The following is a 19,037-nucleotide window of genomic DNA, read 5'->3' on the forward strand; positions in this document are numbered from 1 at the left end:
CCTGCTCCCCGGTGGCCCTGTCCGGCCCCAGCTATGGGGACCCCCAGTCCCCGGCCTTGACCCCAGCGTGCAGCTCCCCCAGCCCCAGCCTGCCCTGACCTTGACCCCTGCCTACCGCGGCCCTCCCGGCCTGCCCCGGCCTGCAGGCCCCACCGGCCCCGGCCTGGCCCGGCTCCAGCCCGGCCACGGTGCCGCCTGCCCCCGCCGCCCTCCTGCCCCCACCGCTTCCCGGCAGCGGGCCCAGCATGGCGGGCCTGGGCAGCCTCCTGCTGCTCGGCCTGCTTCTCGCTGCCCCGCCGGGGCCGGCGCTGGGGCTGGGGCCCGGGCGGCGGCAGCGGCCACCCCCTCCCCAGAGCCCACTGGAGAAGGTGGCGGCTCAGGAGAATCTCAGCCTCCCCCAGGTGAGGGGCTGGGGCTGGGTGGGGCCCCACATGGGGCCTGGGGGCACAGCACTGCATGTGGGGCTGCAGCATGGCAGCGGGGGCAGCGCTCTGTCCCCCTGTGTGTCCCCAGCCAGGTGTGACCCTGCAGCACTCCCCCGGCCTGCAGGGACCCCCTCCAGACCTGGCCTTGCAGCCTGGCCCCCAGCCCAAGCCCCCCTGTCCGCCCCCACCGCCACAGTCAGGGGTGACAGGAGCATGAGCCCAGCGCTGCCCTGTGAGGCAGGTGCAGGGGCTGAAGCCTCGCCAGGGACCCCCACCCCGGGCGGCTGCCATCCAGCCAGACCCCCTGCTCCCACAGCCACCTCCAGCCTCAGCCCCAGGGCTGGTGCAATGGTTCTCGACCTTGGGTTTGGCACTCGCTTCCCCCTGCGGCGCTGGGCACGGCCTCCAGCTGGGGCTCGGGGGGCCTGGGGGGTCTGAGCTGGGGCCACAGCATCTGGGCACGGCAGCACAGTGCTTGTCCACCACGCACCCAGAGCTGCACTGTGGTGCTCACAGCCTCGCTGGCAGTGAGGCATGGGTGGGTGCCTTGGACAGCCCCTCCGCGCAGCCCCCCCTTCAGCCTGTCCCCATGCCGGGCTCCTATCTGTCCTGCTCTGTGCCACCCACCAGCTCCCAAACAAGGGCAGTCATGCCCCATGGGCACACCAAGGGGACAGCAGAGGTGCCAAGCAAGGGGAGACATCATGGAAGAAGGGTGCTCAGGGTGGTGGGTGCTCAGGGCAGCACGGTAGCGGGACCCTGAGATAGTAGCCTGGCAGACGGGTCACCTCTGTGCCATGCAGCTTGCAGGGAGGTGGTTCCTGGTTGGCATGGCCTCCCGCTGCAGCTACCTGGCAGAGCACAGCCACAGGCTCGAGGCCACGGCAGTGACGGTGACCATCCTGGATGGGCAGAGCCTGGCCATCAGCACCTTCAGGAAGCTGTGAGTGATGCTGGCCAGTGGGGCCGTAGGCAGGGACGGGGATGCTGCAGTCAGGCCAGAACAGAGCTCGTGCCCTGGCTTGGGGACAGGGGATGCTGGATGGGATGGGATGCTGCAGGCAAGTCAGAGCAAGACCTGGGATGGGGACAGGGTATGCTGGATGGGATGGAGAAGCTTCAGGCAAGTCAGAGTGGGATCAGTGCCCTGTGATGGGGACAGGGGATGCTGGGTGGGATGGGGACGCTGGGCAGGATGGAGACGCTGCAGGCAGGTCAGAGCAGGACCAGTGCCCTGGCCACAGGCTTCAAGGAGGAGAGAGCAAAGTGCAGAGGGATGGTCTGTTGCAGAAGTCCTGGCCACAGCAGGCTGGTACCCTGCCACCCACGTAGCCACCCACCCAGCGTGGGCTTGGGCTGCCCAGGCTGGGCAGGCTGGGGGGCAGCCAGGCCTGGGAAACCAAGGCACCGATCAGGCACGTGGTTGCTCCATGACTGCCCAGCCAGAGACTGGATCCTGGGGCCACCACTGCAGCAGCACAGCTGAGGAGGGGGATCTTCAGTGCATCCATGGGCACTTCCCCCTGCCCTGGGGGTGCTGAGGGTCCAAGCCAGGCTGAGAGATGGAGGGGGAAAGACCCCTTTGGGCTCAGCAGGTTTTTGGGCTCTGCATCTCTGCAGCATCTCCCCAGGGAGAAAACAGAGTCCCGGGAAAACAGATACCATGTGTGCCCTGGCAAGTGGGGCAGGCAGGGACCTGGGCTGGATCCTCCCCAGCCTGCTGACTCTCTCTTCTCCTCGTACAGAGACGGGATGTGCTGGGAAATCAGGCAGCGCTATCTCCCTGCCCAGGCCCATGGACGCTTCCTCCTGAAAGGTGAGGGAGGCTGGGCTGGGGTGGCATGAGTGCTGCAGGGACCGTGGGGCTGGAGCCCCCACTTCCTGCTCTCAGCAGGGCTCTGGTACCTGTGTCCACCCTGCTAGTGCCCTCCCAGTATCTCACCTCTGAGGTCTCAACGTGCCCCAGTGCCAGATGCCATCAGGGGCAGTGCTGCAGACTGGTGCCTGCTGGTTGGGAGCAGCACCCTGTGGGGCTGCACCCACTCTGGCCCTGATTTTCACCCCTTGTACACCCTGCTTGTGGTGAAATGAGGCCCCTGGATGGTGCCGGGGCTAACCAGTGTTTACTGGGACTAACCAGGGCTGTTCTCTGTCTTTCCCAGGTCGTGGGTATGGCAGCAAAGTGGACGTAGTGGTGGGTGAGACAGACCACAGCAGCTACGCTATCCTCTATTACCAGAAGGGCCGAAGCATCTCTGTCAAACTCTATGGTGGGTTGGTGTGCTGGGACTTGTGGCAGATGAAGGATGGGAGTGGCAGAGGGGTGGGAAACCCGTGCTGGGCTCAGGGAATGCCTACCAGTGCCCCAGAGGACCCAGACAGGAATGGGGTCTCCCCGAGGGTCTCAGGCCGCAGATGGAGAATTGTCCCCAAATGCTGCAGAAGGGAGCCAGTGAGCGGGGAACGGGGAACTGGTAACCAGTGTCTCTGAGCCGAAAGACCCCTTGGCCCTAAGCATTGCTGCATTGGGCATGGGGGGCTTTGTGGCAGAGACAGGCAGGGCTCAAAGCTGCTGATTCCCTCCCGGCGCAGGACGGACCAGCCTGGTCAGTGACACTGTTGCGGACAAGTTTGAGCAGCATGTCAGAGCTGTGGGCCTGAGCGAAGATGTGACCTACTACTTCCCCACATACGGTGGGTGCCACGTGATATCCCGGGAGCAGGGGGCACCCATGGTGAGGCCTGCACCCCGAAGCAGGGCTCAGCATCAGGGGTTGGCTCAGCATCAGGGGTTGGGGTCTGGCCCCTCTAGCATGGGGAAGGAGAGGCACAAACACACATGGTTTGAGCAGCTTGGGGCCCCAGGTCACCCACAGCAGGGCCACGTGTGGAGTCTGTTCCCATGCTGCAGCCACCCCAGGGACAAAGATGCAAGGACTGGGTGTGCCCCACAGTGTCCCTGGGGCGCAGGGCTGGAGGATCCTGGGTGCTCAAGGAGGGTGACCGTCCCGGGCTCTGTCTCTTGCAGGGTTTTGCGACTCTGCAGACGAGTTTCACACCCTTGATGGTGAGTTGTGAATACCATGCAATATCCTGGGTCCCCTCCGTGTCCCCAGCCTGGCCCCACATTGGGCACCGTGTGGCTTCTCCCTGCCCTGGCTGTGGGCTGGGCACACTGTGCTAGACCCACACTGCAACACAGCTCTGTGGTCCTGCCCTAGGGGACTGATTGGGCACGGGGAGGGGGGTCCATGCCAGACCATCCCACAGGACAGGGTCCCTCTGTGGCCTTATGTGGGATAAGGAGGTGGCAGACCATCACCCAGGATGGGCATCAGATGCACGCTGGCAAAACAAAGCCCCATTCACCCCCAACATGGGTCAGGCTGGGCTTAGTGGGGTCTATATTGGTGTTTCCTGTAGTGAGGGCTGGTTTGGGATGTGGTGTCCAGTGACAGAAGCACCCTGGGTTGAGGGCTGGGGTCCCCAAGGACAGCCCCATAACTTGTTGTTGGTGCTTGAGGGGGCAGAAGGTGGGTCTCCAGCCCTAATGCTGGGCTCAGACATTTCCCCAGCCCCACAGCACTTCTCTTTCCCTTCCAGAAACGAAGCCATAGGTGTAGACGCTGTTGCTAGGAGGTCCCCAGAGCTCAGCCTTCACCTCATCCAGCCATCCATGGTCATGCAGGACTGATCCAGGGTTTGGTCAGACCCTGCAGCTGCTCTACAGCTCTGGAGCCAGCCCTGGGGCTCTCTGGCTCCTCCAGCTGCACTGGCAGCCATGCCTGTCCTTGTCCTGTCCCCCCACAGCTTTGTGCCACCCCTCTGCCCTGCACCCCAGTGCCCTGCAGCAGCCAGCAACACCCCAATAAATGCCTCAGAGAAAAAGATGTGTCCAGGCAAGTCACCCCTTGATCTGCCCCAACAAGGCCAGTGCTGCCCTGGGATTGCCAGTGCCCTGGCACTGTGCTCCTGGCCCACGGGGTGCCGGGAGGGTGCTGGGGGGCTGTGCGTCCCCCTTCATGCAGCCCCGTCATCCTCTCCCTGAGCCTCACCCCAACCATGGGACAATGAGGCAGGAGTCGTGGCAGTTCCTGATTTACTCTTGGGCGCTGCGGTGCACATGAGCCTGGCTGGTTGGTGAGCGAGGGAAAGCGCTGAGCGCCCAGCACAGCGTGGGGAAAAGCACCCCGTGCCTGGTGCTGTGGGGCTGCGTGGGGTTGGGGGGTGCTAGGGACTGGCACAGGATCAGCCTTCCCCCTGCAACAAGCCAGGAAAACTCTCCGGGAGCCCAGAGGAGGAAATCTTGGCCCCACAGTGGTCCTGCTTCCTATCCCCAGGGCCTCCAGGGCACCGAAACACCCCGTTCCCCTGCCCCAGCCCCCCTGCCCCAGCCCTACACACCGCGTTCCCTGCAGGGAACTGCTGCCTGGGCCGGACCCCTGCCTGCGAGGGCTTCCCAAAGCCCACCGGCACAGCCAGCACCCCGCCCGAGAGCCAGGCAGGGGACGTTCTTTGGGTGCTCTGAGCAGGCTGTGGGGGCTACGGGGGCTGCGGGGGCTTGGACCAGGGGTGTAACCAGGGGGGAGGGGCTGCAGCGTTACCCCTTGGGCTGCAGCCCCCTGCAGGACCCCTCTCCCCTGTGTGTGGAGCCTGGCTGAGGCTGTCCTGGCACACGCTTGGGCCAGTGCGTTTTGAGCGAGCTGTGACAATTCCCTGGGACAGGCTGGGTGGTGGGAGGGGGTGGGAGGGGGTGGGGGTAGCCCCCCACCCCCGCAGCTGCAGTGCCCCAGCCACCCCAGAGCTACCCCACAGCCCCGGGCGGGGGAGGGCAGCCCTCTGCCCCCAGCGCTGGTGTTTTGCAATCTTAGCGGAAACTGGTAACACATGTTGTTTATCAGCAACTTATGTAAGGGACCGCTGGCCGCGTGACTCGCCCAAAGCCAGCCCCTGTCCTCGCTGCCCACGTGCGGGGCAGTCAGTCCGGCTGCGCTTGCAGATCCCCCAAGCTGCCTAGTTCAGCCTGGCAGAGTCGGGGTGTTACGGATCTGGCTCGCTTTCTGCCCTGCACCTACCTGCACCCCAGAAGTGGCTGCACTATGGTGGGGCCGTGGCAGGGCGATGAGGGCCGAGGGGGGGGACCCTGCTTTCCTGCTCTGAGGGGAGCTGAGCTGGTCCCCAAGGACCCCCCTGCACCCCAGCTCAGCCCAGCCCGTGTTTATCAGGCATGAACCCATTTCTGCGGTGCAGATGCCCATGTTGTGCGTGATGGTCCGTGTCCCGGCACCCTGGTGATCTACAGCCCAGGTACCTCCATCCTGCCTGTGCCCCCCAGCCCCAGCAGCAGGCTCAGCCTGCCCCACACCATTGCCCCCATGTACCCCAACACTCCTGTGCTTGCACCCAGCTTTGCCACCCAGGTCCTTGGGCTGGCCCCCAGCTGTGCCACCCCCAAAGAGAGCAGACGCCACATGGGCACCCCCTCCTGCTGCCCTGGGCTGGGAGCTAGGGATAAAAGGGCAGCAGGGTGGGGGCTTTGTGCCCCTACCCCAGCGCAGTGCTACAGTGACACCCGTGGGTGCCCGTGCCTCTGACACCTGATGGAGAGAGCTCCTCCCAGCACCCTGAGCCCCAAGGATGGGCTCAGACAGAGGCTGAGCCCCCAGCCCAGCATGTGGGGGGCCCCAGCTGGGTTCTCGTGATGCTCCATCCTGCCCAGCTCAGCTTTTGTTTTGTTTTAATAAATCCGCGTCGCTGGGGCTGGCCTGGCTGCTGGCGCGTGGTGTGCAGGGGCAAGTCGGGCTCACAGCTGGGTGAGGGAAGGGAATGTGCTGGGGCAGGCAGGCAGGGTGGGCTGCCAGAGGAAAAAACCCAGCTGTTGTGAAAACACGCTCCTTACATAAAGAGCCTTGGCCAGGGCTGTGCCGTGGGGAAAGCCACTGAGCTGATGTTCTGCCCAGCACGGCCAGCCCTGCCCAAACCGTGCCAGACCCGTGGGTGCTGCTGCTGACACCCAGTGTTCATCCCCAGCCCTCACCCTGTGGGAGCTCAGGGTGTCCCCAGATTAGGAGGGGGAGCATCTCAGCACCTGCTGGTGACCCCTAACCAAGGGGGAGGACGTCTCCCAGCCCCTCTTGGCAAAGGGTGCAGGGTGGCATGGGGAGGATGAAGCACTGGGGATCCCTCTGTCTGCATGCTGGTCCCCAGAGAGCTGGGCATTGGGGCTGCCCAAGGTGGGGTCTGGCTCCCTGCCCAACACCCCCAGCCCCCCAGCTCGCCGTTGGGGTGCACTGGGGCTGTGCCTTGGTGGGACGCACCCTGACTGGTGGTGGGGCCAGCTGTGAGATGCTTCCTCAGGTGATGCAGAGGCTTGGGCAAGGGCAAGGCAGGGGTGCTGCAGAAACACCTGAAGGTGTCCATGAGTCCCATGGATTGGATTGGACCTGGCAAGCACTTGACACGCCATCCACCTCGCTTGGGCCCCTCTCTGAGCCTGAGTGAGGCCATCCTGGAAGGACAGGGCAGCCAGCAAGCCCTGGACCCCCATTCTGGCCCCTGCCTGTGCCACTGGACCCCGGCTGTGCAGCGCTGGGGGCAGGGACAGCCACCGTGCTGGCTGCAAGCTGTATTTTCGCTGTGGAGCAGTTTGGCACCCCAAAGCAAACATGTCGTATCAACAGGAGGGAAACATTTGCAGGTTCCCCTGCCTGCCCTTTGGCTTCAGCGCTCACCGCTGCTCTTGCTTGCATAACGGCATGGGGGGGAGGCAGGGCTGGTCCCCCTGGGGCCACTGCACAGCCTGCCCATAAATAGGGGCTTGCCTGACTCTCCAGCACTGCAGCGTTCTGCCTGCTCCTCTCGCTCGGCTCAGCTCGGCTCGGCTCAGCAGAAGACATGCACGCCACGCTGCTCAGTGTCCTGGGACTGGCCCTGCTCGGGGTGCTGCATGCGCAGGACAGCGTTCCTGTGCAAACCGACTTCCAGCAGGACAAGGTGACCCAGCCTGGCCGGCATCACCTGCATGGAGGTTTGGGGCATTTGGGGGGATCCTCACCCTGGAAATGTTTAGAAAGGGTGTTGCAGGTAGATTTGGGGCCAGCTGAGCCCCAGCACTGGGAGGGGCAGGGTAGCTGGTGCACCCGCAGCCCCTGTCCCTGGGGAGCCCCTGGTGCCCCGGTTTGGTGGCTCTGGAGGGGATGCAGGATCCAGGCTCCAGCCTGTGGGGCAGGACCGAGTAAGTGTGGGGCTGGGTCATCTGCTGTGCCATGGGGTGGGTGTAGACACACAGGGATTTCATAGCGGGGACTGAGAAAAGCAGTGCCAGTTTGACAGGCAGCACGGAGATGGACCATGGGCCCCCCTCCCCAACAGAGACCCCACTCCCCAGCCCAGGGTCCCAAAACCGGGCTGCTGTGCTGGGGTGTCCACACACCCCTCTGCCCTCCCAGCCCCGAGGTGCTAGTATGCTTGGGGTGCTTGCGCTCCCTTTCTTCCCCCCATGATGGGCAGGACCCAGGGCAGGACAGCCCCAGCCTGGCTGCATGCAGCGGGGGCTGGCACCACAGCCCTGGGGTCCCACCAAGCTGGGGCAGTGGCCATGCTGCCTGCTCCTCCAGGGAGCTCCTGGAGGGGTCCTGGGGGTGAAGGCACCCCAGGGGGGTGATGGGGATGGAGTCATGTCCTGCAAGGATGGGTGTCTAGCATGTCCTGCAAGGATGGGTGTCTAGCATGTCCTGCAAGGGTGCTCCCAGCACAACCCATCTCCCCTTTGGGTGCACCAAGCTGGTAGCCCCAGAGACTGGGCTGGGATAAGCCATGCCGGCCCTGGGGTCTTGACCCCTCCTCACACCCCCAAGCAGATGGAAATAGCATCTTGGAGCTTGGCAGCCCTGTCACCTGCCCCTGAGCAGGGGGCAAAGAGGAAAGAAACACCCCCAGTGTCGGGCAGTGAAAGGCATGTTATAAACCAGGGATTTCCTGGCTGCTGCATTTTGTGGACGCCGAGAGCTGTAGCAGCTCCCTGGGGGACAGGGAGCCCAGGACACCGTCCTGCTGCGGGGTGCAGGCTGGCAGGGGAGGGGCAGGTGGCCTGGGCTGGGGCTGGTGGATGGCCAAGGGGCAAGGCAGGGTCTGCGCCTGGCTGGCAACTGAGCGGAGGTTGTGTGCAGCTCACGGGGAGATGGTACAGCATCGGCCTGGCCTCCAACTCCAATTGGTTCAAGGAGAAGAAGAACCTGATGAAGATGTGCACCACAGTCATCTCCATCACTGCAGATGGGAACCTGGAAGTCACCTCCACCTACCCCAAGTATGGGCATGGGGAGGTGTGGGGGGGCAGGGGGTGCTCCCCCATCCCGGGCTGGGGTGGTGGGCACTGGTGACATGCATGGGGCTCTGTGTGGGCTGGAGCATCACCCTGGCCCCTCTGACATCCTTGTGCTGTGCTCCCCAGGGGTGACCAGTGTGAGAAGAGGAACAGCCTTTACACTAAAACAGAGCAGCCAGGGCGGTACAGCTACACCAGCCCACGTGAGTTGCCAGCTCCCAGCCCATCCCCATCCTGCGGGGCAGCCCCTGATGTGCTCCCAGCCCTGGGGGACAGCCCTGCTGTCACCTGTACCTGCTCCTGCCCTCCTGGAGCACCGCAGGGCTGGCTCGGTGCTGGGGCTGAGCCCTGCCCTCCCTGTCCTCTGCAGGCTGGGGCAGCAAGCACGACATCCGTGTAGTGGAGACCAACTATGAGGAGTACGCCTTGGTGGCCACCCAGATCTCCAAGAGCACCGGCTCCTCCACCATGGTGCTGCTCTACAGTACGTCTGCCCCAGGACCACCATGCCACCCACCCCCCAGGACCCCCTGGGATGTCCTCCGTGGGGCATCTCGCCCATGGGAGAAGGGCAGCAGCATCTCCCAAGCTGGGGTGACCCATGGGATGGTGGGGTCAGGACCCCCTTCCCTGGGAACTTATCCCTTGCTGGGCTGCCCGTGCCCTGGGACAGCATGACCTCGTGCTGGGGGGTCCGGGGGCTGCCTCTCACACTGTTTTTGGCTGCAGGCAGGACAAAGGAGCTCAGTCCTGAGCGCCTGGAAAGGTTCACCCAGTTCTCCAAGGAGCAGGGCCTGACGGACGAAGAGATCCTCATCCTGCCCCAGACGGGTGAGAGCAGCCAGTGGGAGAGCTTGGGGGGACAGGGGAGCAGCAGGGAGTGGGGGTGAGGTATGGGGTACCCTGGTGGGTTGAGAAGGAGGAGACCCTCCTGGCTTGTCTCTACCTCCCTGTGGGGCCAGCATGGGGCCAGCCATGGGGTGCCCCGATATGGAATTCCTCGACGGGCAGTGGTCCCCCAGCCCCCAGAGGAGCTCATAGCTGCTTTTCTTCCTCCTGCAGACAAATGCATGGCAGATGCTGCCTAGGTGAGTTCACTGGGGCTCAGACCAGCCCTGCGGGAGGGTACGGGGGGGTGCTCTGAGCCACTCCACCCTGCAGAGCCCCCAGCCCCTTCCCACCCCCACCAGGATGTTCCTTTTGCTTACCCCTGCTGGGGACCCCCCACCCCATCCCCATGGAGTGGCTCTTTTGTTGTCCCAGGCCCTGGGTGGTGGGTGCCCACCCACTCAACATGGAGCTGGCAGGGCTGATGTCCCCCCCGGTGTGTGTCCCCTTGTTTCCCCCAGCTCAGCTGTGCTTGCCCCCCCATCTCTTCCAGGCAGACCCAGCTGCTGCTGCTGGCCGGAGCCCCGAGAGCAGCACAAGCCAGTGGCTGCCCCGTCCCACCCTGTCCTCAGTGCACCCCCAGCACCTTGGCAGCCCTCGTTCCATGGCTTTGCACCCCACATCTGTACCCCCATCCTTATTAAAGCCCACGTAAAACCAGACACACCCCCTCCTTGTCTGCTGGGTTATCACAGGGGGAGCCCCAGTGGGGCAATGCGGGGGGAGAAGCATGGCTGGTGGCGGTGGGCTGGGCTGGTGCTGGGGGTCAGGGCTGATCCCAGCTCATGGTGGTGGGGCTGCTGGGGTGGGATGCCACGTGCACTCGCAGCACCACGCCACGGTGCTGCCTGGCCACCAAACCTGCCCCATCCAGGGAGAATGGGTCCCCGGGGCTGGCACCCACTGCGGGGTCTGCTGCTGCCTGCCCCTCGGGCACCCTGGGCTACCCCAGTCTCCCTGCCTCAGTTTTGCTGCTGGAGAGCAGGCTGGCAGCATGGGAATGGGGATGGGCAATCACGGGAGGTCTCCAAAGATTTGGGGAAGGATGGACATGAACCAGAGCAACAGCGCTGGATGTGGCTCAGCCCCGGCCACCCGCCTGGTCTCCGTGCCATGACCCTCTCCAGGATCAGGATCTGTGCCTGCTGCCAGCAGCCTAGGAAGCCACAATCCGTTCTGGGGGGCACCGGGCTGTGGCTCAACCCTGGGCTAAAACAGTGGCCCAGCCGTCCTCCTCCTTGAGGCAGGATCCATCCCAGCACTGCCAGTCCCCAGGGCCAGCAGGCAACAGCCAGGTGGGGGGCACTGGGGGCACCCTCATTTCCCTCTCCAGACACAGTGCTGGGCACGGGGCATCACCCAGTCCCCAACGTGCTCTGGGCTGGGTCTCACACAAGGCTTCATTCATCCAGGACTGGGCAGTTAGAGGGTGAAGGGGCCAACACTGTCACCTAACAGGGGTACAAGTTATCCCTGCTCTTGTGTAACCTGTTGCATAAAGTGGGGGCGGGCAGGGGGTGCTGCCAGCAGCGGGGGCTATAAAGCCGGGTGCAGGAAGAAGCAGATCCATGCAGCCTCTCCTGCCCGCATCCAGCCCCCCAAGCCAGGATGATGGTGACGCTGCCCAGCCTGGCGCTGGCCCTGCTCTCCCTGCTGCGGGCAGGGGCCGAGGTCCCTGTGCAGTCGAGCTTCAGCGCTGAGAAGGTAACAGCACAAGGTGCCCACCTGGCTGGTCCTGCCTGGACTGGGGGGCCTGGCGGGGGGAGGGTGCCCATGCTGCATCCCCAGGCATGACTGGGCACCCCCAGCGCACCCTTGTCCCGGCACCAAGCTGGTACCAGGGCAGTGCCCAGGAGGACATGGGCAAAATTGGGGTAGTCCTGGCCAGCTCCTGCGTGCTGTGGCCAGAGCTGGTGGTGGCCACACTGCAGGGGCACAAACACCAGGGGCTGTGATGCCCCCAAGCACGCAGCACTTCCCCAGGTAACATGGGCCAGCTGCTGAGCCCACCCTCCTGGCACAGGGCAGCTCAGGGTGTTCTGCGCACAGGGGGGTGGCAGGTCCCTGTGTTAGGCTGGCGAGTCCCCACAGAGGCTGGCAAGTCTCCACAGAGGGTGACAAGTCCTCAACAGATAGTGGCAGCTCACCCACCACAGGCTGGCAGGTCCCCGCAGAGGGTGGCAGGTCCCCACAGAGGGTGGCAGGTCCCCTACCACAGGCTGACAGGTCCCCATGGCTTTCCCCAACCCCACTGGTGATGTCCTGCGGCAGTTTGCAGGGACGTGGCATATCGCAGCTGCCGCTTCCAACTGCTCCGTGTTCCTGAAGATTAAGGACGGGATGAAGTCAGCCACCATCACCATCAGCCTCACACCAGAGGATGACCTGGATATGAAGCTTGTCTGGCCTATGTGAGTGCCCACCCTGCTCACTGCGTCCCGCTTGGGCCAGGGGACTCCCCTCCCCACCAAGACAGCTGGGTGAGGAGCATCCTCCCACAGACCCACTGCCCCACGGCACCTGGTCCTGCCTGGATCCTGGCATGTCGCACAGGCAGGCTGGGCGGCCTCCTGCCCCCACCACCCCTCTGCCTTCCCCTGTGGCATCCAGCCACCTTTGCCATTTCCATTTTCCCTTTCCAGGCTGGACAAAGGCCAAAAGTTTGAGCTGCTCTTCCAGCGAAGTGGACAGACAGGGCACTACGTGGGTATGTGTGGGCAGGGGGGACTGGAGCCATGGACACCCTGAAACAGAGGGTGGGCATCACTGGTCCCCCATGCCTGGGAGCAGCAGGAGGTGGGTTTGGCCCCTCTGCCTCCATTGCTTGGCAAGGGGTCGTGCTGCGGGTGGGCACCTGCTCTGCTGGATCGTGCAGCATTCCCCTTCTCATACCCCCTCAGGCAAACTTGGGGCTCGGGTCCGGAGCCATGAGCCCCAGCTGGGGCCGTGGGGGTGCTCTGGCTGTGCGGCATTGCCCAACCAGGCACCGTCTGGGGTCCTTTAGCAGCACAAGAGAAGAAGGACATGCATGTGATGGAGACGGACTACAGCCACTACGCCATTGTGCACCAGCTCCAGCAGAATGGGCAGGAACGGCCCAGAACTGCTCTGCAGCTCTTGAGTGGGTGTCGGGAGCGGGGACGGACACCCTCGGCTCCCTGGGGAGGGATACAGGCACCAGCGGGAGGCAGGGGCTGGGGTCCCCTCTGCTACCTGGGGCCGCCAACATCAGCCCCCAGTGTGCTGGCACCCAGGGAATTCATTCTGGGTTGAATGAAACCTTGCACCAAAAATATCCCTGGTTGACTGTGGTTGGAACCGAAGCCCCCGTGCAGTGTGCCAGTCCAGCTGCAGACCCCCAGACCCACTGGCTGCCCCATACCATCCCTGGGGGGGTGGGTCGCTCATCCAAGGGGCTTGTGCCCCTTTCCTGCCAGCTGTGGGTTGCTGGTTGTCCACCCTGCACCTCCATAGCTTCACCTTTGCCCTTCCCTGGGGTCCCATCGCTGCCCTGTGGGAGCCAGACCCCCAGCATGGGGCTCGCTGCCAGGTCCCCCTGCACTCACCAGCCCCCACTCTGGGTGTCTGGCTGCAGCAAGGGAGCAGGATGTGACTCCCCAGCTCCTACAGAGGTTCAAAGAGCTCATCCCCACCGTGGGCCTGACCAAGGACATGCTGGCTGTCCTGCCCAAGTCGGGTGAGTGCCAGGAGGGCACGGGGCGGCACACACAGCCCCCCTGCACAGGGACGCTGTGCAGGGGCTCACGGCACTGCCCATGGCATTCTCATCCCTCTCTTTGCTTTTCAACAGATCACTGCACCGAGGTCATCAGGTGAGTGTGGCTCAGGGAAGCTGGGTCTCCCTCCCAGCATGGCCTGGGCTGAGCAAGGACTTGCAGCCCCCCAGGAAGCCCCTTGCCTGCCTTGCGGCTCTGCGTCACATCGGCTTTCCTCTGCTATAACTACTCGTCCGTCTGTCCTGCCTCCCTGCAGCTAAAGGGGCCAACACCAGGGCCACGTGTCCTCCAGACCTGGTGGAAATTGCGCTCTGCTCCCTCATTCCATGGTGCCCCTTCCCATCCTCCCTGGCCAGGCTCTGCCAGCCCTGCTGCCCCACACCAGGATCACGCCTCGCCCTCCTAAATAAACAGGTGCAGAAGCTGCCCCAGGTCTCAGTGCTTTTGTTGGTGGGAGCAGGTGTGCTGCAGGGTCCTCGGGCACCCTGAGCCCAGCAGTCCTGGATCCAGCCCTTGCTCTCAGCACCCCGGGGGCACTGGAGGGCTCCTTCGCTGCATTGTTTGCTGCACACAGTGTGGGGAGGATGGGGAAGGTGCAGTGGGGCAGCCGCCAGGGCTGCGGGCAGGGGAGAATCGAGCTGGGATGGAGAGGGGTTTGCACAGCCAGCTGGGTGGGGAGGGTTAAGCAATCGGGCTGCCCAGCCCTGCCTGCACAGGATCTGGCTCCTGGAGCTTGTCCCCAGGACAGCCCGTTCCCAGCTCAGTCTCCCGTGGGGCCACCAGGCAGCAGTGGCACTGCACCGTGGCTGCCCAGGGTAAATGCACGGCAGGACTAGGACCTCCGTGCCTGTCTCCCACCCCCTTTGGTCCCCACGTCTGCCCAAAGCAGGACTATGCTGCCATGAGCTCCAAAGGCGGCATCCATCCCCCGCCACCTCCTGCAGAGTGGAGGCAGCCCCTGCTCCCCCCCAACTACCTCCCTGCCCTGGAGTGGGGCTCCCTCAATGTCCAGCCAGGTGCAGGGCTGTGAGGAGGGAACGTGGACCCTGACATCCTGGGAGCCTGCCAGACCCAGGGCACAGTGGAAGGGGACACATGCCCGCAGTGACACAGACCCCTTCTGCCTGCCCTGCTTCGGGTGCACCCCGCTTTGCAGACCCCGAGTGCCCCAGAGGAGGTGGGTGACCCTGCAGGGCACCGTGCTGTCAGCTCCTGCCAGCAGTGTGTGGGTGTCTGGGTGTAGGCACATTCCCGGCAGCAGCCCTGGGGCAGATCCCAGCCTGGCCGGAGGGGTGGGTGACCAAGCCCCTTCATGCCAGGTCGCTGGGTGACAGTGCTGCCCTGGGGCCCATGCCGGGAAGGACCTCCCTGCTCCTCCCGGCAGCTCTCCTGTCAGCCAGCTGGGAAACAAAAGCTCTCTTTGTTCTTTCACAAGCAACTGAAGAAACAGGGAAAATCCTAAATTTCAGCACTGGTGCAACAGCTCCTGCAAGCCTGATTCTCAGCCCTTTCACGGGGCTTGCAGGCACTTCCCTTCTGCCGCAAGACAGGAGGCTGTTTGCCGGGGGTTGACTTCACCCTTCAAAACCACCACCTTGCCCAAGCCAACACCAGCAGCGTGTTGTGCCGCTCGTGTCCGTGCAGCTCGGCACGCAGCGGCCCCGGGGTGGGCAGAGGGGGCGGGAAGCGTGGCACTATAAAGCCACCAGCCCCGGCACCACTCTCCATCCCGCCGGTGAAGCTGGAGGAGGCTGCTGTGAGATGAGGACCGTGGGGCTGAGCCTGGGGCTGGCGCTGCTCTGCCTGCTGTGTGCCAGGGCTGAGAACCTCGGGGTTGCAGGGCTGGACAAGAGCAAGGTGATCCACAGCATCCCAGGGAAGGGAAGGTGGGAGCGTGGCCTCTGGTGACTAGGGTGGAGACTGGAGAGGTGTTTTGGTCCTGGGGACAGCTGGGGACACCACAGCCACCGCTGGCTCCACTGTCACACCCAGGTGAGGGCAGTCACCCAGGTCCAGCGTAGGTGCCCCAGCAGGGATTTTGGTGCCCAGAGGGGCTGTGGGTGTTCCATGGCTTGAGGGTGTCCTGGCTTGGTCCCCAAGGAGGCGAAAGTCCCTGCCTGCTCCTCCGGACTCACAGCCTGCCCTTGCTGCCAGATTGCAGGGAAATGGCACATCATTGCTCTGGCCTCCGACTCTGAGGGCTACCTCCAAAAGAAGGACAAGCTGAAGATGGCAATGGCCAGCGTCACGGTCCTGGGGGACAGTGACCTGAAGGTCTCCTTTGCAATTCCCACGTAAGTGCCAAACGCTTTTCTCTGTGGGCTTCACTGACCTCCCTGGACCTTCACCAGCAGGTCTCCACCTGGGTGCCTCCACCCAGCACCCACCAAAAATCTGGGCAAGGGCTAAGGCAGGACCACCAGCCCCGTGGTTTAAAACAGGGGCTCGGGAAGGCTGCATCGTGGGGACCCCTTCTTCAGGGCAGTCCAGGCAGGCTCAGGGCAGCACCAGCCAGGAACAGTCCCACCACAGAGGGTGACACACTCTACTGCTCCCAGCAGGGATGCAGCAGCGTGATAAAACACCCTACGATTAAAGCTTCCCCAGCAGGACCAGCCCCATCCCAGAAGCTCAGATCATGAGCAAGGGAATAGCTGTGTGACCCCGTGGGACAATCCTCAGATGCTAGCGCTGTCCCCTGCCAAACCAGGTACCCATTGCTCCAAGGGTGGCATCTCTCCCCACCCTGCCCTGGCTGCACCATCCCATCCCTGAAGAGCAGGTCCCACATTTGGGGTAGCGACCCCAGAGCCAGCATCCCCAGGGGAGGGGAAGGGAGGGGTCGCTTTGCCCCAGCTGGAGCATCCTTCACTGTTTTGCAGCCCGGAGGGATGTAAGAAATCAGAGGCGATCTACAAGCCGACAGGCATCCCGGGTGAATACTACAGCTCTGGTGAGTGGGGGGAGCCTGGTCCCCGGGGTGGGGTGGAGGCACTTCCCGTCATCCCTGTCTGAAGCATCTGCTTGTCCCTGGGATGTGGCCCTCAGGGTGCCTGCCTGCCTCTCCTGAGGTCCTGGGTGGGACATCCCTCTGCAGCCAGCTGCCAGCTGCACCCCAGGGCTGGTCCATGCCAGGGCTGGTGTCCTACCGGAGTGGCAGGCACCCCTGCTCCCTCCTTCTGGGATAAGCCCAAGCTTAAACCCTGGGGAAAAGCAGGTTCATCCTGCAAAGGGGTTGTGGATAGATGTTCCCAAGGGATGAAGCAAGAGTGGTTTCCCACCATCTGACACTGGCTGGGTTACTCTGCTGTCTGCAGTGACCACCCCCAGATCCTCCCATGCTCACCCTCCCATCCCTCTGCTCTGCTGTGAGCTGTGGGCTCCCCCAGGCTTACAGAGGAGCCTTAGCAAGAGGGAAAAACAGGAGGGGGAGACACAGGAGAAAGGCTGGTTGGGTGGCCCTGGCCCCTACCATCCTGATTCACTCTTACAGCCCTTTTGCGGTGTGGTTGTTCTCAGAAGGAGGTAATTAATCTTTTGCTTTCCTCCATGTCCTTTTGCAGAGAGAGGCAATAAAACAGTGCAGGTGCTGCATACCGACGGCAAGACATATGCCGTTATCCTTGCCTTCAGAGTGAAGGATGGGAAGACCTACCGCATGCTGAGGCTCTACAGTGCGTAGCCAGTGGTGTTCTGACGGGGGGTGAACAGCTCGGAGGTGCTGGGGTGCTTCGTAGTGTCCTGAGAGCCAGGAGTCAAAAGGGTTGTGGGAGAGACCCCCTCCTCACTATGCCCCCCTGCCCTGGATGGGGTGCAGGAGCGGGGCTGGGGGTGCTGTGTGTCCCCCATGTGGCAGAGGAGGCTGGGGGTCAGGCTCCTGCACTGTGTTGGGAGTCCATGGCCTTGGGTAAATTGCTTGGTGGAACAGGGTAAAGAGCAGGGATCCTACTGCAAGGGGGGCAGAAATGGTGGGGATGGGAACCGAGAGAGGAGGAGACACTGTGCCAGTGCCGGCACCTCCACTTTGTCTTGTCCCCTGGGAGGCATGTGCCTGGCCACTACCACTCTCCAGGACCTCCGCCACTGCCTTCAGCCTTCTCCCAGGGACTATCATCTACCCTGTCCTCGCCTGGGTGCACTCGCCTGGTGCCCAGGAGATGCAGGGACAGGCCAAAGCCTGGAGCTAACTTGTGTCTTTGCCTTTAGGCAGAACCCGGGAGGTGAGACCCAAAATCACAGCGCTGTTCAAGAAGTTTGCAAGGGAGAAGGGCTTCACCGACAAGATGATCACGATGCTGCCCAGCCAGGGTGAGCACTGCCCAGCACCATGTCGGGCTGGCTCAGTCAATACAGGGAGGCAGGACACGCTGGCAGGGACCAGCTCAGCCCATCACTGCCACCACTTTGTGGTCTGAGCTGGCAGGAGAAAGCTCTGGGAGCAAGAGGTGCTCTGGCTCGGCATGTTGTGGCTTTTGCCTTGTTCAAGTTCATTCCTGAGTTGTCTATTTTGGGTGCTAAATAGAACTAGCCAGACCACAGCCCTGAACTCAACCTTTCTCTTTATTTTCACAGAGGAATGCAGCCTCGACGGAGCGTAGGTGAGTTGCTGCAGCACAGCACAGCGTTTGCAATGTCCCCAGCTGGAAATTGTCCCCCTTGGTGCCCCAGCAAGGGCCACCATGAACTCTTCAAATTACTCTGGGGGCTGAGTTGTTTGAACCTGTGCTGGAGCTCCCACCCAGGTTGGACCATTCTCTTTGGAACTGCTCTGCAGGAAGGACCCTCGGGGTGAACTTGAACTGAAACCGCTGGCTCAGTGGCCAAACGGCTACAGAGCTCATCCAGCCATGGGGGCTGGGACACTGGTTGGGTTGGTGGCTCACCATGCAAAACATTTTTTTGTTTGGTTGATTGTTGTTGGCCCACCCTGCCACATGCTTTCCCACCAGATCAATACACATCCAGTCGTAAGGGTTAGCTAGAAACCCAGTGCTGGAGATCACTCACCCTACAAAGCTGCAGGGAACTGGAAGGGGATGCACTGATCCTGATGGAGAGCCCTGCTTGTCCCTCTCCATCGGTCCCTCACTTCAAATACTCAGCCCACCTCTTCTGGCTGTTTTCCAGGAGGTGTGGACTGGCTGATGGATGCTCCTGCCAAGTGATGCAAGACCTACGCTCTGAAGCTCTATGCTGCTGCTCCACCACCCTTCCGAGCTCAGTGGCCAAGGCTCTGACACATCCCCTGCTCCTCCAGTGCACAATCCCTCCTTTTTGCCAATAAACCAACTCATCCCAGAGCTTGGTGTAGCTGTCTGGGGAGAACCTGGGGTGCTCGGGCATGTAGTCCCTTCTGTTGTCCTCATGGGGTCTGTGGATGGTGAGCAGCCAGGGGTGATCCTGGGCTGAGCTTACCCAAGTGAGGACAGTTTTGGAGCCCACCAGGATTTTTGCTCCTGGTGCCTCCCATGGGGCAGGACCATGGCCAGGCAGAGGTGAGGCAAAGGGAGCAGTGAGGCTGGAAATCATGTGGGCATGAGGGGCTGGGTGAAGAAAGGTTGTGGGACTTGGCCACAGAGATTGAGGCTGTGGTTTGAAGGGCTGCAGCCACCACCACCATCCAACTCACCTTCCCTCCACTCGTCCTGCAGCAGCTGTAGC

The 19,037-nt window shown here is 63.1% G+C and overlaps 4 protein-coding genes across 5 annotated transcripts; all 4 read left to right on the forward strand.

The window, feature by feature from the left end:
* Window positions 1-125: 125 nt before the first annotated feature.
* Window positions 126-4,313, forward strand: C8G (complement C8 gamma chain; the record flags this gene model as incomplete). The annotated part of the gene is made up of 7 exons (XM_037400139.1): window positions 126-401; window positions 1,229-1,368; window positions 2,171-2,241; window positions 2,588-2,695; window positions 3,018-3,119; window positions 3,454-3,492; window positions 4,029-4,313. Coding segments are annotated over 7 exons (750 nt in total), but the record flags the coding sequence as incomplete, so codon positions are not given.
* A 1,083-nt stretch (window positions 4,314-5,396) lies between these two features.
* LOC119153953 (lipocalin-like) lies at window positions 5,397-10,301 on the forward strand. The gene is made up of 8 exons (XM_037400986.1): window positions 5,397-5,732; window positions 7,259-7,418; window positions 8,594-8,733; window positions 8,878-8,954; window positions 9,122-9,235; window positions 9,481-9,582; window positions 9,814-9,839; window positions 10,133-10,301. Exons 2-7 carry the CDS (start codon window positions 7,320-7,322, stop codon window positions 9,837-9,839), a joined length of 558 nt encoding a protein of 185 aa, XP_037256883.1. The 5' UTR covers window positions 5,397-5,732; window positions 7,259-7,319; the 3' UTR covers window positions 10,133-10,301.
* Window positions 10,302-10,408: 107 nt separating this feature from the next.
* On the forward strand, window positions 10,409-13,803 carry LOC119153954 (lipocalin-15-like). Of its 2 annotated transcripts, none has more exons than XM_037400987.1 (7): window positions 10,409-11,343; window positions 11,911-12,050; window positions 12,282-12,346; window positions 12,644-12,760; window positions 13,235-13,336; window positions 13,451-13,472; window positions 13,633-13,803. In XM_037400987.1, the coding sequence occupies exons 1-7, from the start codon at window positions 11,248-11,250 to the stop codon at window positions 13,634-13,636; spliced, it is 546 nt and encodes a 181-aa protein (XP_037256884.1). In that variant the 5' UTR covers window positions 10,409-11,247; the 3' UTR covers window positions 13,637-13,803. The 2 variants fall into 2 exon arrangements, with proteins under 2 accessions (XP_037256884.1, XP_037256885.1); XM_037400988.1 differs by having other exon boundaries at window positions 12,647-12,760.
* Window positions 13,804-15,022: 1,219 nt separating this feature from the next.
* LCNL1 (lipocalin like 1) lies at window positions 15,023-18,676 on the forward strand. The gene is made up of 7 exons (XM_037401015.1): window positions 15,023-15,233; window positions 15,531-15,670; window positions 16,259-16,329; window positions 16,940-17,050; window positions 17,583-17,684; window positions 17,949-17,974; window positions 18,504-18,676. The coding sequence occupies exons 1-6, from the start codon at window positions 15,138-15,140 to the stop codon at window positions 17,972-17,974; spliced, it is 546 nt and encodes a 181-aa protein (XP_037256912.1). The 5' UTR covers window positions 15,023-15,137; the 3' UTR covers window positions 18,504-18,676.
* Window positions 18,677-19,037: the final 361 nt, after the last annotated feature.

Source organism: Falco rusticolus, chromosome 9, assembly GCF_015220075.1.
Source record: "Falco rusticolus isolate bFalRus1 chromosome 9, bFalRus1.pri, whole genome shotgun sequence".
In the NCBI taxonomy this organism is placed as follows: Eukaryota; Metazoa; Chordata; class Aves; order Falconiformes; family Falconidae; genus Falco; species Falco rusticolus.

What these genes read in the sequence shown, in the direction of transcription:
- LOC119153953 (XM_037400986.1), top strand. Translation starts at nt 7,320, where the DNA reads ATGCACGCCACGCTGCTCAGTGTCCTGGGACTGGCCCTGCTCGGGGTG. An exon ending in GTACAGCTACACCAGCCCAC is followed by an intron (nt 8,955 to 9,121) that starts GTGAGTTGCCAG and finishes TGTCCTCTGCAG; the next exon opens with GCTGGGGCAGCAAGCACGAC. An exon ending in CACCATGGTGCTGCTCTACA is followed by an intron (nt 9,236 to 9,480) that starts GTACGTCTGCCC and finishes TTTTGGCTGCAG; the next exon opens with GCAGGACAAAGGAGCTCAGT.
- LOC119153954 (XM_037400987.1), top strand. Translation starts at nt 11,248, where the DNA reads ATGATGGTGACGCTGCCCAGCCTGGCGCTGGCCCTGCTCTCCCTGCTG. An exon ending in ACAGACAGGGCACTACGTGG is followed by an intron (nt 12,347 to 12,643) that starts GTATGTGTGGGC and finishes GGGGTCCTTTAG; the next exon opens with CAGCACAAGAGAAGAAGGAC. An exon ending in GGCTGTCCTGCCCAAGTCGG is followed by an intron (nt 13,337 to 13,450) that starts GTGAGTGCCAGG and finishes GCTTTTCAACAG; the next exon opens with ATCACTGCACCGAGGTCATC.
- LCNL1 (XM_037401015.1), top strand. Translation starts at nt 15,138, where the DNA reads ATGAGGACCGTGGGGCTGAGCCTGGGGCTGGCGCTGCTCTGCCTGCTG. An exon ending in CAGGGCTGGACAAGAGCAAG is followed by an intron (nt 15,234 to 15,530) that starts GTGATCCACAGC and finishes CCTTGCTGCCAG; the next exon opens with ATTGCAGGGAAATGGCACAT. An exon ending in CACGATGCTGCCCAGCCAGG is followed by an intron (nt 17,685 to 17,948) that starts GTGAGCACTGCC and finishes TTATTTTCACAG; the next exon opens with AGGAATGCAGCCTCGACGGA.